The sequence below is a fragment of the Oncorhynchus nerka genome, linkage group LG21 (assembly GCF_034236695.1).
Source record: "Oncorhynchus nerka isolate Pitt River linkage group LG21, Oner_Uvic_2.0, whole genome shotgun sequence".
Classification (NCBI taxonomy): Eukaryota; Metazoa; Chordata; class Actinopteri; order Salmoniformes; family Salmonidae; genus Oncorhynchus; species Oncorhynchus nerka.
The window spans coordinates 17,028,739-17,046,147 of record NC_088416.1 but is presented as its reverse complement, the minus strand read 5'-3'; the positions used below and the strand labels follow the sequence as shown (position 1 = coordinate 17,046,147).

Here is a 17,409-nt window from a genome sequence, read left to right as displayed (position 1 = left end):
CCTGTTTTGCAGGAAATCACGCACAGAACGAGCAGTATGGCTGGTGGCATTGTCATGCTGGAGGGTCGTGTCAGGATGAGCCTGCAGGAAGGGTACCACATGAGGGAGGATGTTGTCTTCCCTGTAACACACAGCGTTGAGATTGCCTACAATTACACCAAGCTCAGTCCGATGATGCTGTGACACACTGCCCCAGATCATGACGGACCCTTCACCTCCAAATCGATCCTGCTCCAGAGTACAGGCCTCGGTGTAACGCTCATTCCTTCAACGATAAATACAACTCCAATTCGTCAGTGAAGAGCACTTTTTGCTAGTCCTGTCTGGTCCAGCGACGGTGGGTTTGTGCCCCTAGGCAACGTTGTTGCCGGTGATGTCTGGTGAGGACCTTCCTTTACAACAGGCCTACAAGCCCTCAGTCCAGCCTCTCTCAGCCTATTGTGGACAGTCTGAGCACTGATGGAGGAATTGTGTATCTCGGGCAGTTGTTGTTGCCATCCTATACCTGTCCCGCAGGTGTGATGTTTGGATGTACCGATCCTGTGCAGGTGTTGTTATATGTGGTCTGTCACTGCGAGGACGATCAGCTGTCCATCCTGTCTCCCCGTTGCACTGTCTTAGGCATCTCTCAGTACGGACATTGCAATTTATTGCCCTGGCCACATCTGCAGTCCTCATGCCTCCTTCAGCATGCCTAAATTCACACAGATGAGCAGGGACCCTGGGCATCTTTCTTTTGGTGTTTTTCAGAGTCAGTAGAAAGGCCTCTTTAGTGTCCTAAGTTTTCATAACTGTGACCTTAATTGCCTACCGTCTGTAAGCTGTTTGTCTTAACAACCGTACCACAGGTGCATGTTCATTAATTGTTTATGGTTCATTGAACAAGCATGGTAAACAGTGTTTAAACCCTTTACAATGAAGATCTGTGAAGTTATTTGGATTTTTACAAATTATCTTTGAAAGACAGGGTCCTGTAAAAGGAATGTTTATTTTTTTGCTGAGTTTAGTAGCTGTTTGGTATCAAGGATAAAACAAGAACAGAACTATGATCCTGAGTTCAAAATTCAAAGAGCACATTTCGCAAGTGCAACATTGCCCTCTATAGGTAGAGTTAACACAAACACTCAATCAAAAACCTTTTATTTATCAACCATTTCATTGAGTTGTGCTATATACAGACCAACTGTGCCCAGATGGACAACACACCACCAAACAGTTTTAAATCAAATATACTTTATTAACCAACAACTATTTCTAAAACAAACACAAACGCATTCCAAACTGGGTCCCAATTGCTTATTTTTGAAATGTCAGTAATATGCCTCAAGAGGAAATTAACAAGCTACATATTTTCAAATACAATGGGTTAACAAATAACTTAGTCACAGGAAATGCTTACATAAAGAAACAAAAACTTCAAAGTTCAGTCGTCTCTCTCCGAGCTGTCACCTCGACAAGGACTCCTCGAGGTAGAGTGGCTGAAAGAGAGAAAAAGAGAAATGAGTTTTCCCTCTTCATTTATTTGCTGTGCATTAAACCCAAATTAAAGTCATTACCTCAGCTGGGAGGAAAAACGCACCTTCGTTTTTGAGGTGAACCTTTAGATTTTGAACAGCTGGGATTTAAAATATAATTTTAATTTTAGAGCTCATTCTTAAAAGACTTCGACAATGGCAACTGGTAGCAAGCAAAGTATTTAAGGACCATGCATTTAATATAAGTTAGTCATGCAAATGTATTATTTTGGTGAATTTAAATAATACAAAATAACCTTTTAATACATATTTCACACATTGAACTGAAAGATGTGAACGTAATTGTTGTTGATTTATTGCTGAGTCTACCTTTCATTTGTAATGCTTAAGTAGCCTGACTTAATGAACCATCATGCATCTACACCGTTTAAACTGTATCGACAACATTTTCATTGTCTCGTTTTGCTGCTTATCATGCATTGTCAAACTGTTCCATAGCTCGTTTAGAGAGGAGAATGGATGGAAGAAAATTGGGGTCAGACTCAATACTTCTGCATACCTCCTCGTGGGGGAACCAGACCTGAAGAAGTAAACATACAAGGCATTCAGATTCTTTAGATTTAAAGTGTCCCTTTTTTGTGCAAGTCATTTATTTATTCATCTCCACCTTAATTAAGATCACTTCTGTTACTTTTCCTGCAGTATGAACATTCAAAAGCTACATGGAATCGGATATTTCAAACCACCTTCAATCTGATTGCTGGCCATGTGACTTGTCTGAATGGTCAAATCTGATTTATTTGCACTCAAGCTACTCTGTTGACAGTTTGACAAGAACATGAGATTGTAGCTAACTGGCTTGTTAATCGTTTAGAAACAAATCAGTGAATGTGCTAGAAAGCTAAACCTCTACCTAGCTAGCTAGTTGACTGCTATGGCTAGTCAGCTTTGAAAGTTGGATCACCTTATCATTTGAGGCTTTTAAAAGTGATCTTACACTATGATTTTGAACATTCAAAGCAACTGGGAAACGTCCATGGCAGGCAAAGTTGTCACCTTAGTTTTCTACAAAGTGATGGGAAGCACGAGCACCACCACCAATCAGCCTACACCACCGTGCACACACCCGTTGTTACTATGACAACCAGTGTAACCATGTCTGTACACACAAATGTACTTTTATTTAACCAGGCAAGTCAGTTAAAAACAAATTCTTATATACAATGACGGCCTACCAAAAGGCAAAAGGTTTCCTGTGAGGACGGGGACTGGGATTACAAAATAAAATATAGGACAAAACACACATCACAACAAGAGAGACACCACAACACTACATAAAGAGAGACCTAAAGACAACAACATAGCATGGCAGCAACACATGACAACACAGCATGGTAGTAACACAACATGACAACAACAAGGTAGCAACAACATGGTAGCAGCACAAAACATAGTACAAACATTATTGGGTACAGACCAACAGCACAAAGGGCAAGTACGATGTGGTCACAAGTACGACAGTCACTACTACAAAATGCATTTGAGAAACAAAACTGATTTGAGCATTAAAGGTCTGCAGTGTGAACAAGGCTTCAGCCCTCACTTCAACTCAATGCACGGAGAGCCGAGTATCTGCGGGGTTTCGCTCTTCCCTTGTATTTGATTGATGAAATAAGTCACACACTGAACAAAAATATAAATCAATATGCATCAATTTCAAAGACTTTACTGAGTTACAGTTCATATAAGAAAATCAGTCAATTTAAATAAACTCATTCTGCCAAAAATCTATGGATTTCATATGGGAATATAGATATGCATCACTTGGTCACAGATATCTTTAAAAAAATTAAAAGGTGGCCTGTGGAATATTGTCACACACCTCTTCAATGGCTGTGCAAAGTTGCTGGATATTGGCGGGAACTGGAATGCGCTGTTGTACATGTCGATCCAGAGCATCCCAAACACAGGGCCATGCATTATCATACTGAAATATGAGGTAATGGTGGAGGATGAATGTCACGACAATGGGCCTCAGGATCTCGTCACGGTATCTCTGTGTATTCAAATTGCCAACAATAAAATGCAATTGCGTCCCTAACCCCAGATACCCCCTAAATGTACAGGACTACCTTCATAGATCTACTGCACTGGATCCAAGGTTCAAGTCCCTGTCTTACACCGGAGAACATACAGTGATCTCACCACTGAGATTGTGGTCACTGAAGAGGTCAAAATAAAAATAAGGATGAATTACTTAAACAATAAATATACTGCAGTCTAATCTTAGTCTATGCTATTGCTATTAGAATCATCCATTTTTTATTTGGAATAATAATGGCTTTTATTAAATGTTATTGCCACAATTATAGTTCTATGAAATACGAAAATAAATAATTAGTTTAATAGGAGGATCAAGCCACAGAGCCGACAGGAACAGACTCAGAGGCAACTCCTCCACAAAATAATTTGGCCATGAAGGAGCGTTTCAGGGAGACCTTTGCGAGCAAGGACACAGGCAAGATGTTTGCCAACACCATCAAAGAGGAGGCGGCATCCTACAATAGGCAAGTGGCATTCCAGTGGATGGTGATCCACTGGCATGGTGGAAAAGTCAGCCCTCACATTGCCATGATGGCAAGGCTCTACCTGGCTGTGCCTGGCACTACAGTTCCTAGCGAGAGGGTGTTCTCCACGGCTGGGGACATGGTAGACCTCTTTGCAGTCACTCTCTCCCCAGACAATGTAGACATCATCTTTTTGAAAAATAATTTGAAGTTATAAGCTCAGGTCTGCTTTGCTTTCTTAACTTTTTTTGATGATGTGGACACGGGCAATTTTTTCACTATTGTTCAGTGTTGGATTTGATATTTTGAACATTTGAGATGTTAAAGACATGATAGATTAGACGTATAGTATATTAAGGAGTGAGATCTGTAGAAAGACAGAGTGGCTTTGGAACGTGTTGGGGGACGGGAGGAGAGCACCGTGTTGATACAGGAAAGACAGATGGACATCTGTGGATTAGGTGAAGGAGGGGTTGAGTTCAGGAGGTGAGATCAGATCCCCTTAAGGGGGCAATACGGGTTTGGTATCCTGTTACCCTTTTGGAGAGGATTGGAGAGAAGGAGGAACATCTTAAGTGGGTTGTATATAACTGTGATGGTGAGAAATGTCTTGCTGTCTGAATACAGCTGTACAGAACCTTTGGGAATAATTAAACTTGGTTAATTAAGGTCCTTTAGTGTCCGTAAGTCATTTATTATCAAAAATAAGAACCTAACAAAAGGAAGAAGGTATCATGCCTGATATTGCACTTTAATTTAACAATTAAGTATTGAATATTTTATTTAAAGATTTTATGTAAACATTGAAAAGTTCCTTGCTTTAAGTGTTCGTTAAGTAAAATGAAAAGCAAAGTTATATGTCTCCCTTTTTTTTGCTGATCCAAAAAATGATCCGATCCGTTTAATCAGGTTCTTGATATGCCACATCTGTCAGGTGGATGGATTATCTTGGCAAACTATTAATGCTCACTAACAGGAATGTAAACAAATTTGTGCACATACATTTGAGAGAAATAAGCTTTTTGTGGAACATTTCTGGGATCTTTTATTTCAGCTCATGAAACATGGGACAAACAATTATGTTTATAATTTTGTTCAATGTAGTAAGGAACTCTCCTCACCTGGTTGTCTCTCTCTTCATTTAAAAGGGAAAACCCGCAGACACCATGCCCTCCATAGAATGAGTTTGACACCTGCTTTAGTCTCTTAAGTCAGTGACATAATATATCAAGGGGACAAATGTCTAAATTGTAATACCTAAAACGGTCAACACCAACACAAAATTGTATTTTGTTGCGGTAGTGACAATCTTTGGGGATTGACATAATGCAGCAGTTTAAGTGTTAATTACTCAATTGATGTGTTGTTGACAACAGCAACGCTGATCAAAGCATTGAAATAGTTATATTTCTCACCTGGTCTTTGCACGGGAAAGTGACCTAGACCTTGATCTGGACTTTGACCGAGATCTAAAAAGAAATGAGGAGGAAAAGCATCAACACCCATCCTTTAATAAATGAACAATATTATTTTTTATTTAACCTTTATTTATTTATTTATACACAATGTGGGATCTTTAAATAATGCAAGCAAGTCCATTTTTCTACAATTTACCTTGATCTCTTGGGGGTAAGGGCTCTCGATCTTCTAGGAGAACGAGAGCGGCGTAGCGAGAAGGATCTTGATCTAGAACATAGATATCAAAGCTGTTAGCCATTCCTGATCAACTACTCTATCGTACTACCGTAACACATACAAATCTGTATATGTGGTAAATGTATGTATGTGGAGTTATGGATAGCATAAGTGTAATGACAATTTACTCTACACCGAGTGTACAAAACATTAGGAACACCGGCTCTTTCCATGACAACCCAGGGCTCTCCAACCCCTGTTCCTGAAGAGCTACCATCCTGTAGGTTTTCACTCCAACCCTAATCTAGCACACCTGATTCTAATAATTAGCTGTTTGAGCAGCTGAATCAGGTTAGTTTACAACTGGGGGTGGAGCAAAAACATACAGGAAGGTAAATCTCCTGGAACAGGGTTGGAGAACCGTGACAGACCGGACCAGGTAAAAGCTATGATCCCTTATTGATGTCACTTGTTAAATCCACTTCAATCAGTGTAGAGATGAAAGGGGGCGCTCACCTCCTGCCACGGTCCCGGCTGCGAGAGCGAGAGTACCTCCTCCCACCGGACCTGGAGAGAGACCGGGACCTAAACCACATCCAAATGAGGGGGAGGGAGGGAAAGAAGGACAGTTCAGAGCAGGCCCCGCGAAGCCCCACATAAGACTGCCTTAGTCTGTTTTTATTTCTAACCTGACCACAACAATCACCCTAAGCCCACTGACGCTCTGACACTCACTCAAATCAACACACAAAAAGGGGGGGGGATTACATTAGATTTAACATTACACGTGCAATGATACTGGTAGTAGGAGTCACTATATAGACATAGCTGTTCATGGCGCTAACGTATCCTGCTTAAAGCAGGCCTTTCAGTTCTCTAGTAAAGAGTGGAAGAGAAGAATGTTATTGTCAAGTCATACATTACATTGGAGATAAAAACACATTAATTGGTACTTGAAATAAACCTTGCAAGATTGCCCGGTTGACCCACTTTGGACCAAGGTTCGAGCAGATCTAGGCGATCTAGAAGTATCTATCAGCCGACCTCTGCATCTAGTCGTGTTCTTCGATTTCTAACGATGATGGTCGTATTGACAGCCAAATCGCTTGATTGAGACTTGATAGATGCAAGGTGATTTTTCTAGACGGGACCATGGTCTACCAGCTTGTCCTCTTTACAAAACCCCAGGCCCAAATTGATAACCAAATCATCTGGTGCATTGTCAGCCCTCTATGAAATCTTTAAGGTGCAGCTAGATGTGGCAGTTGCTTGAGAAGGGGAGGTCTGGCTGATCGATCAACCCCATGGTCATAGAAGGATCAAAAGTGTGGAATTTGCTAGATGCCTCATGAAATCGTTAAGGATCGTGACACTCTGAATCAAACGACGAAACCTGAAATGTTTTGACCAGGTGAGTTGTTAACAAAAAGATTCCCACATAACAGTTCAGAAGTATTTCCATATTTTAAAAGGGATTAAGTGACAAGCGGAGACAAAAGTAGCAACAACAACAGGTAGCCTAGACACAGGCAGTTTGTCAAGATTGTATAATAATCATCTTTACTTTTTTGTAATCTACATAAGACACTGAAAAATCAAGACAATGAAAAATAAGCGACAACTACCAAAATAAGAAAAAATACCAAAATCTGATGCATTGGTTAAGGAGGCATACCTGCTCCTCCTGCGTCGACTGTAGCGGTGGCAGTCGTAGGCATAGTGCCCCCGCTCACCACACTCATAGCACTTGTCGTTGGAGTCAAAGGGCCGGTTGGTGGGCGCACGCTCGTACCGAGATCGCCGCGGCATCCCTGTAGATAATTCAACTCGAACTCGAGATCCAGAAATTAACCTGAAAGGACAGTCAGTTCAACAGTAAGCAAATTGCACAATGGCATAGTTCACTTTAAAAAGAGGACATGGCGAAACCCATCTAAAGTGTAACAAGCATTTAGGAACATGCCTAAAGTGTTATCTGGATAGGAGCAAATGCGTAACAAGATCATACCAGCTACCTGCTTACGGTCTACTGATAGATGTCCCTAAACCAATGAAATGCTTCAATATTTGCAAAGAGCAAACTACATTATTGACTGGCAAACGTCAACAACACTGGTGCCCTCTGAGCCCTTTCAGCTTGTAGGTCTTGGAGAGTAGGCTAAACTTGGGGGCGAAGTCTGGAGTCTTGAGGTACCACTTACTTGCCGTCAAGGCCACGGACCGCATCTTCTGCATCACGGGTGTCTTCAAACTCCACAAAGGCAAACCCTGGGGGGTTCCTAGCAATCCACACTGTTCTCAAGGGTCCGTAATACCCAAACGCCCGCTCTAGCTCTCCTTTCCCTGCACCAGTGCCCAGGTTACCGACGTAAACCTTAGTGTCTGCAAAGGAAAAATAGAAAGAGGTGCCACCACTGCTGCAACTCACCGATTCTGTTCCGAGAGGCCTTTGATTTCCCACTCCCCTAAGCTCAGTATCAAAAGTAACTGCACAAATATGGAAATTGCATTGAAATGCGGTCCTCTCAAGGCATCCCATGTATTGAGGTCAGTGAACGATTAGCATAGAGTTGGCCTGAGGCAGTTCCTCATGCTATGGTCTAAAATTAATTATGTGTCAGGCATATGAACATAATATTGTGTGCTTTTCCACATAACAATGAGCTGCGTGTAGTGATTTCCTGCAATTACGTATCACCTAAATCACACTTGAGCAAATATTTGAAGCCTGAAAATGTGATAAACTAGGCAAAGAATCAACCTTAAGCAGTTTAGCCTGAAGACCTGGAATTGAATTGCATTGAATTCCACGTCGGGCAGAAATATGCGTTTGGATCAGGAAAGTTCCCTCTCACGACCTCTACAAGCCAAAATATTGAATAAAATGTAGATTTTTTTGTTTTTCGTACTTTTACCCCCTTTTTCGTGATATCCAAGAAACACCATCCAACTGGCGACCGAAGTCAGCTTACAGCCACCCGGCCCGCCACAAAGAGGAAAAGCTCAAAGGCCTAACCCGGACGTCGCTTGGATAATTGTGCGCTGCCTCATGGGTCTCCCGGTCACGGCCGGCTGTGACAACAGATTAAATTATATTTTTACTCACTTTACCGGTTGTCCATGTGGTTGGTCCTTTTGCAGGTAGGAATGTGAGCTATTATCTCGACAGGAAGTATAATTGCATAAACTTTTCAAAGCCCTGGTAGTGTGTTCAGATTTCGATCACTTGAAGCATGTGCACAAGAGAGGCATGCTCGTGCATGTGTTTACATGGTTCCGCGCATGCTTCAGGTGATAGAAATCTGAACACACTACCAGCGCCTTAAAGTTCATTGAAGTATACTTTCCTGTGAATGTCTCATATTCTTACAGATAACCTGTTAAGTCATTCAACATTCTGGCTTGTGAGAGGACATTTTCCAAACAAATGTATGGCATTAATCTCAGACTGTGAACCAGAGCTATCACAGTGCAGTTGAAACAAAGCGATCCCCGCCCGTTTTGTTAAAAAGCTGAGGGATGGGGCTGGAGAAATGTAACCAATCTCAAATCCATAGAGCAATGGATATAAAGAATGACCATCTATGATATCAAATGTATAGTTTTAACCATGTTTTGAGGCTTTACATCTAGTGTTTGTTAACATTTACATGGTTTGCAAACATTGGAGTAAAACTTGCTTATATTTTGAGTTCTGATGGGGTAGAACAGTTGAACTATGGTCATGAGGCATTTAAGCTGCAATATGTTACTTTTTGTTATGGAAAATATCTTTCACAGCGGTTTAGATGGTACAATGATTCTCTACACAATGACTGATTGTTTTGTCACAAACTGAAATTAAGTAAATTAATAGAATTTTAGCAACAGGAAATTGCGGAGCGATCTACATATTGCACCTTTAAATTATTCAAGAATCAATGCAACAATGGGCACATTTCATTCATTTATAGGTCCACAAATGGATGTAGCAACTGCAGATTGCCCCCATTAAAACATTTCGATCGAAAAATAGCTACATAATAAAGCAATTGATTAGCGACCCGGGTGTGCTAGGAAAGCTAAATACGCCTAATGTAGCTAGCTAGTCAACCAAGCATGAGATTATCTTCACGTATACGGAGTTTGACGTCAATATATATTTAGTCTACTATTGAACATGCGTTCGGTTAGCCTTTTGTGCATTATTTTGTGATGTTAATTAGCTATTTAGTTTACCTCCTCCGTTTCGACCGTGTCTTGACATGATTCAAGGCCCGCTTTACAATCAATCTGCGCATGTGCGTGTCAAACTCATTCTCCTGAGAGGACGGTCAGACAGGACAGCTCACATAATGTACTTTTGCAATACAATAAAATGCTAAATCACTCTTATTTCATACCATGAACCACACAGTACAGTATTAGGTTGGTGAAGGTATTTAATTATTCGGTCCGGACCCTTTGGAATTGTATCACTGTTTACAACGACACATTTGACCGTCGGCCATATTCAATCCAGCTAGCCAGCTCTAGCACCTGATTTGAAGATTAAAGTCCAGTGTAGGTTATTCTCGGTCAGTATATTGAAACCGTCATGGACATGTGGCGTCAACTGAACCCACTGGAGTGGTGTAGATATGTCAACAAAGTGACAGCAACATCATGGTTGGGTTAGGCTAGCTCGTTCCTGGCTCTGCCCACCTTGCTTGTTCTGTCCACTATGACTCATTGTTTCCATTTGATACTACGGGCTGTGGTCTATCTTGGTTTAGTTATACAAATCTGAGGCCTACACATGTTGCTCCAGAGCCAGTACTGTTTTTCCTTCAGACAAGAATGCGTCAAAACTTTGTTCATTTGCGCAATGTCTCAAGTTCACATGTCAAAACTCACAAAAAAAGGACATTTGGTAGCTGCTACCTATTTATGTGTAACTTTATGAGCTGGATTGCCTGTCTTCGCTAACGAGCGAATTGGTTTCGCTTGTTAGCATATTTAGCAAGCAGCCTCCATTGAAATTCGCTATTGCACATTTTGTTAGCATTCTGGTAATAGACGCCCAATGGTGTTTTTTTGTGTTTTTTTTTTTTGTCGCAACCTTGTGTACCAAGCCGGTAATAGCGTATTATACCAATATGAAAGAAGAATGGTATGACGATATGAAAATCTGGATACTCTCCAACCCTACCAACAATACATGAGGGAATCTCATCCTTACACATTGAGCTACACTAATTACATTGTGTGTTATAACTAAGTAGTCCTCCAGAGCACTACAACTTCACAGATGTTGGGGTCGATTTGGAATGGGCACTTGACACAGAGAAAAAGGGTTTTATGTAATGTCACAGCCAAATAAGTATAACATAGTGAGCTAGGCCTCAACAGCAGTCATACTGGAGCTTAACGTTTTTCAAAGCATCTTACGTGGTTACTGTCATGAATGCCATAACCTTGTTTAAATATGATACGATTGGGTTATTCTTGCCTCATTTAGCTAGAAAATCATTTTCATAAATGTGTTATACTTTGTGATATTCATATTCATATTATATTCCCAGAACATTGTTACACTGCCTGTGTATGAAATCACATCCTCATGACATATCAGCTTATGTATTATCTATCTCTATTATTCACCTTTCTTATCACTACATACCCACCTACAATAAAACACAGGAATGAAGAGAGAAATGGTGTAGTGTAGTTTATTGAATGGTGGAACTGTAGAGGGGGAGAAAGAGAAGGTGAGGGAGGGAGGATAGGGAAGGGGATTCTCAAATGGGAAAAAGTCCATCCTCTCCTCCATTCCTGTCCTCTTCTACACTGTGACCCGGAAACCAAAAATTGTTCACCATATGTAGGATGGTATCAATTCGGAGGAGTTTCCTCCTCTCCTCCATAGCCTAAGCACAGATGTATCCTCCCGGCAGTTAACACGAAAATGTTTTAAAATCCACCACACCCCCTTTCAATCAGTTATTGTTTTCTCTGAGAAAAGCATGCCCATAGTTAAAAAATAATACACTACTTATCCCTCTATAAAATGTCTAGTGTAACTATCTAAATGTATTTTTACCACTTAACACATGTATTTTGGGATTACTCCATTGTAAATGTAATTTGTGCTAGTGGAGAGTCATTTCATTTAACCATATTTGTTTCCAGGTTTCCTTTCCTCACCTCCTCTCCTTGATTATCTTTGAGCTTTTTCAAAAGGAGGAAGAGGAGAGGACGGAGGTGAGGACGCGAGGAGTTGAGCAAAACCAATGGAGATTCTCCCATTGAGGGACAAAGATACAGAGGAAAGGGACAAGAGGGACAGTGAGAGACAGAGAGGGATGAAGGTAGAGGCAGGTTGGCAGTCCTCTCTGCACTACAGATACAGGAGGCTTCATAGGCTCAGCTGGACCTGAAGGAAAGCACTCAGCCACTGTAGCCCTCCAAACAGCGACCTGTGTTAACCTCATTGCAATACTAACCATTGCTTTGTGCACAGCGATATAGGGGGAACTTCTTATGTATTGTACTAAAGGAGTGTAACAGTATAACTTTAGTCCGTCCCCTCGGCCCCTGGTTCGAGCCCGGGTATGGGCCTCTGCACACATCAACAACAGTCACCCACGAAGCATCGTTACCCATCGCTCCACAAAAGAGGGACCAATGACTGTTGATCTTAGCATATTGGATGAGGCACTTTTAGTTGACCCGACTGACTACAAGCCAAAAGATTAGTCTGTCACCCGCTCTTGGACAGTGCTGGACAGTATCCTGACTGTTACCATGATCCTTGGTCTTATTTCCCTTGGCGTCTGCACCCACTACGTACAAAGGCGCACACGTGCAATGGAAGACCTAATGAGGTCTTATACTAGGATCACCCGTGGAACGGAAACGATCCCGATTTTCGGGAAAGTTGGCAATAGATCCTGAAACCCCAACAGGGTTTCCACAGCATCCCCAGTTTCCTCTCCCGAATTCACTAGCGCAGCCCTGTAATGTCCCCAATGTAAGCTTTGCCATTCAGGGTGCCTTAAATAGCCACCTTCAAGTTGGATCGGCCTAGATATGACATTAGAGACAATGCCATGATAGAGTAATTTAGCCAAGACCTTGGACATATATAGAACATAGTCCAAATTAGATGAATAAGGTGTGGTAGCTATATTTTGTATATCTCTTGTTTATGTTTTGACATTAAGGAAGTGATAGAGCCATAAACAAGTTCCCCATTCAACCACCAGTTAGAGCCACAAAACGTCGCTCATTTGGGGAAGAAATGTAATGACGTATTGACTGAGTGTGGTGCGTTATTAACATCTGCCCAAGTTACTGCCTAGATCCACTAGCCGGGACAACCGGACAACTGGCTGGGAACACAGAGCCAACGCTGGACCTCCCATGTCCATTCTGGTGGTGATCTGCAGCTGGCAGAAATCCTACCAGGGTAAATCACCAGGAGGGGACTTCTACAATGATCCACAAACCAGGAAAGCTGATGGTCATATGGTGTGTTGCAACATGCAGAATCCTTCCAAGTTTAACCCACTAGAGGGGGACTGTCATGACTGGCAGTCCCCCTCTACAAGAGACATCGGTCACACCCACCAGAGGGGGAGAGATCGAGAGCTATGGAGGTGTTTTTTTTATGACACCTCACGCCCATTGTATATCTTAAGGCAGCAAACAAAATCCCCTTGTCCTCTCACTTTGGAGGAATGGAATGTATGATGGGCCTATGGAGAACCTACCTCAGAACAGTAACATGCAATAAATGGACTTTGGGACAATGTGTTTCGACAGCCAAAATGGTTGTAATGACAATAGATGGAATATGAAAATGATGTTTTTGTTATGTTATTACAAGTTAAATGACATAACAAAAACATTGTAATTTGAAGAGTTTTCACAATATGTACCTGATGTTTGCATAATGTGTGGAAAATGTCCAGAACAAAGAGAAAGTTTTTGTAAAGATGAAATGTGAAGTTTGTCTAAATTGGAGGCGGAAACGCCCATTTCTGACCCAATGGTATAAAACTTGTAGGTTAAGAATTAACATTATGACTCGATGACCACGAGCTGCAGCCAAGGTTACAGCTAATAAATACTTATTTTCCACCATAATTTGCAAATAAATTCATAAAAAAATCCTACAATGTGATTTTCTGGATTTTTCCCCCTCATTTTGTCTGTCATAGTTGAAGTGTACCTATGATGAAAATTACAGGGCTCTCATCTTTTTAAGTGGGAGAACTTGCACAATTGGTGGCTGACTAAATACTTTTTTGCCCCACTGTATGTTCATTCCCAACGTGGCACGATTATTGCATTTCGGACACTGCATCAATGTGTTGTGGGTTAAAGAGACCTACTGTTGCCAAGGCTTTTTCACAGTATTGCTGGTAAACACAAGGTCACTGTGAATGAGATGATCACATACATACAGTACACACATACAACCTGGTTGCTAATTCCTTAAAAGGTAATCATTACTTTCCTAGATGGAATATTGGTGCACTGATATTGCTGTCAGTTGACCCATCGCGGAACGTGACGTGAATGTGAATGCACGTTCTAGTCATTCTGTTTCTATGACTCTCAAACTCCAACCATTACATAGTGTATGGGCCAGAAAAATAACATGTTTTTTTGAAAGCAACTGACAGGATGGCCCTATGGAACTTAGTTCAATGGGAAGAAACCAGGGAGAATAGCCAAGAATTATTACAATGAAGACAACAAACCCAGATTAATTACTTTAGGCTATTCATCATGAGTGCATCTCAAACGGCACCTTATTCCCTATATAGTGCACTACTTTTGACCAGGGTCCATAAATATGGCACCCTATTCCATACACAGTGCACTTTGGGTGACTCACAGCTCACATTTTGACCCTAGAGAACAAACCATAGTATAAACTGAAGATGGAACACTTGTACATGTTCAAATAAACCAAAATGATTCAGAAGTACACTTAATTATTTGATTTTCTATATATAAACTATTGCCAAACTCACAGGCTATTGTTCTCGTAATTAAACTTGTCTATTCAAGATGTACTGTTACTGTATGACCATCCACTAACGAGTTAGTAACATTTGACTGGAATGTGGTCTACCTGTGATTAAATGTACTGTATTCATGCCCAGCTATTCAACTGCATTTTGCTATGGCCCTTTTTGGATGCTTTAAAAGGTATCCCTTCATCCTTCCTTTAAGGACTGTGTGGTTTCATGAGTTAAGCAATTATAACGTGTGGCTCATTTGGTAGAGCATGGCACTTGCAATGCCAGGGTTGTGGGTTTGATTCCCACGGGGGACAGGTATGAAAAAGTATGAAAAAAATGTATGCACTCACTACAGTAAATCGCTCTGGATAAGAGCGTCTGCTAAATGACAGAAATGTAAAAACCTTAAAATGTGTAAATGCCCCATCCAGGCAAGACTCAAGCTGAAATTTGAGGTAAACAATTACATTTCCATACAGACTCTTTATGATATTACTGAGAGAGCAAGGTCTTCAGTACATAACCCGATCAGCTTCAGTCATGTCAGATCAGTGACCACGCCGTGGAAACAAATATATTCTAACAGGGCATTCAGGACGTTAGCCAGCTCTTCACTCGTTTCATAGTTGACTTATAGGTGGTAGAAACACTTTTATTCCCTTGTTTAAAGAAGTCAATCATAATTTTCTTTACAAACTCATTGGCAGAAATAAATCAGAACATAAAAGTACTAACACAAACTTAAGAACAATCACTTCTTGTGTTTCTTGAAAAGTACCTCTTTGGTGTGGATGGGTACCTTAAATCAGGGTTTCTCAAACTTAAACCCCCCACATTTAGTTTCTTGCCCTCGCACTGCACATCTAATTCAATCATCCAACTCATCATCAAGCTTTGCTTATTTGAATCAGCTGTGTAGTGCGAGGGCAAAAACCAAAACGTGCACCCAGGGGGGCCAGGACCAAGTTTGGGCAACCCTGCCTTAAATCATGGTACTCTGGTCGATCTACTGGCACACAAAAAATAAACGTTTGCCTCGGACTCAGTCTCTACACAAAACCTTAAACACCATTTAACAACATGATTTCCCAAGTCCCTTTTTCAATCTGAGTGAGGTGGATTGAACGGCAGACATTTGTTATTGGGGAGTTGAAATGGGTTTACAACACTGTGATAGCTCGAGTCCTCTCTGGTCTGTCTCTGGTCAACATGGGCCATTTTAGTAGATCATTTAGCCCATACACAGTGAGTTAAAACACTTAAGTTTGTGGATTTCTCCTGGAGTCTGTTCAAACTGGTCTACAGTCTTTATCGTTCCATCCTCCAGCGTGCGGTGGACTTGTGTGGTCCTGGTTCAAGGTTTATTATGGTTCAAGCTGTATGTGCATGTGTAGGCCACCGAGCTCATTGACAAGTAATGCTGCAATCGATTCACTTTAAAAAAAAATAAACCAAATGAAATAAACATTGGACGATGACAAACATACTGTACATACAAACACACAACAAAACAAGCAAACAGTAAGACACCCCCCCAAAAGGGTTTTTATAGGGAGTCTCCAATGGTCTGCACAAATGAAAAAGGACAATCATCATTCGTTTAAGTATTTTTTTTTTTATAAGGGCACATGATTATTTTTCCAGGTAGCTAAGAACCTACACTGGCATTGCCTTTTTTTCCTTAAAGTCGACATCACAATTCAATTTTGTTTTTTTTCAAGTCTAAAGTCTTTAGTGTTTAATGATTTCCCCCATATCACATATACAAGTATTTTTAAGAGGGGTTGGCATTCTCCAGTAGGGGTGGGCCGTCCCGATGCACTAGGGACGGGTGTGACACAGACTCCCTTTTGTATGTTTTGGGAGGGAGCTTGGGGATAGCTTGGGCAGCGGCACTGCTAGTGCTCTGGCGAGGGGGCACAGGGGGGCCAGCTGCACCCCCCAGAGGGAGGAGGGCTGAGTCGCTGCAGCAGTCTGGGCCGCTGGGCCCCAGCGAGGGCGAGGGAGTTGGGGGCGGCGGCGGGGTGAGCGGGCTGAACGGCGAGGGTGGGAAGAAGGTCTGGCTCAGCGTGGGTTCGCTGCTGCGGATGCGGCCCAGCGGGGGTGGCTGCAGGTGCAGGGGACTGTTTGAGCTGCAGAAGACGTCCGGCGTTCTCACGGGCTCCCGCGGTGGCAGGGTGGGTGGGCTGTCAGGTGGCTCCGACACGGAGGTGCGCTCGGTTGAGAGCGAGTAGCGAGGCGAGTAGACCTTGGTGGTGGTGGGCTGCCGTGGGGGGATGGCGGGGGGGCTGTCCAAGTGCTTTGACATCATCTGGAATGTGAGAGACGTGCAGGTGGAAAAGGAGAAAGAAGGAGAAGCACAAACGTTATGAAGACTCGACAAACTCTCAAAAATGTAATCTAAAATCTCAAGAAATGACTAGCAAATAACTGACAGTGGAACTTTGTTGTGTTTCATTGGATATTTAGCATTCCACATCTAAACTCTAGAATCAATCAAGAAACATCCTAATGATTCGACTAACCGGTGCCCTCGCACATCGACTCTGTACCAGTACCCCCTGTATATAGCCTCACTATTGTTATTTTACTGCTGCGCTTTAATTATTTGTTACTTTTATTATTTTTAAGGTATTTTTTAAAACTGCATTGTTTATACTTTTATTTAACTAGACAAGTCAGTTAAGAACAAATTCTTATTTGCAATGACGGCCAAACCCGGACGACGCTGGGCCA

The 17,409-nt window shown here is 41.7% G+C and overlaps 2 protein-coding genes across 13 annotated transcripts in view; both read right to left on the bottom strand.

Annotated features, from left to right (window-relative positions):
- Positions 1–1,123: 1,123 nt before the first annotated feature.
- On the bottom strand, positions 1,124–9,967 carry LOC115103979 (serine/arginine-rich splicing factor 7-like). 9 transcript variants are annotated; one of them, XM_029625074.2, is made up of 8 exons: positions 7,879–8,580; positions 7,353–7,529; positions 6,194–6,262; positions 5,657–5,728; positions 5,458–5,511; positions 2,035–2,055; positions 1,580–1,615; positions 1,124–1,478 (listed from the first exon to the last, which is right to left on the bottom strand). In XM_029625074.2, the coding sequence occupies exons 1-8, from the start codon at positions 8,214–8,216 to the stop codon at positions 1,424–1,426; spliced, it is 822 nt and encodes a 273-aa protein (XP_029480934.1). In that variant the 5' UTR covers positions 8,217–8,580; the 3' UTR covers positions 1,124–1,423. The 9 variants fall into 9 exon arrangements, 8 of the variants coding, with proteins under 8 accessions (XP_029480934.1, XP_029480938.1, XP_064862456.1 ...); XM_029625078.2 differs by adding an exon at positions 9,896–9,967 and having other exon boundaries at positions 1,124–2,055; positions 7,879–8,059; XM_065006384.1 differs by adding an exon at positions 8,587–9,889 and having other exon boundaries at positions 1,124–2,055; positions 7,879–8,059.
- A 5,332-nt stretch (positions 9,968–15,299) lies between these two features.
- LOC115103977 (son of sevenless homolog 1-like) overlaps positions 15,300–17,409 on the bottom strand; it is an 81,401-nt gene continuing 79,291 nt past the window's right edge. For all 4 annotated transcript variants that reach the window (XM_029625069.2, XM_029625070.2, XM_029625071.2 and 1 more), the window contains one exon: positions 15,300–16,984. In XM_029625069.2, the coding sequence (XP_029480929.1) occupies positions 16,448–16,984 (537 nt within the window). In that variant the 3' untranslated portion in view covers positions 15,300–16,447. The remainder of the gene's footprint in view (positions 16,985–17,409) is intronic.

Excerpts from the sequence above, each read along its gene's own strand:
- LOC115103979 (XM_029625073.2), bottom strand. The coding sequence starts at position 8,216 with ATGGGATGCCTTGAGAGGACCGCATTTCAATGCAATTTCCATATTTGT. Across the intron at positions 5,729-6,193 it reads AGCCGGGACCGTGGCAGGAG|ATCAAGATCCTTCTCGCTAC; the intron begins GTGAGCGCCCCC and ends TCTATGTTCTAG. Across the intron at positions 2,056-5,457 it reads CTTTCCCGTGCAAAGACCAG|GTCTGGTTCCCCCACGAGGA; the intron begins GTGAGAAATATA and ends TTACTTCTTCAG.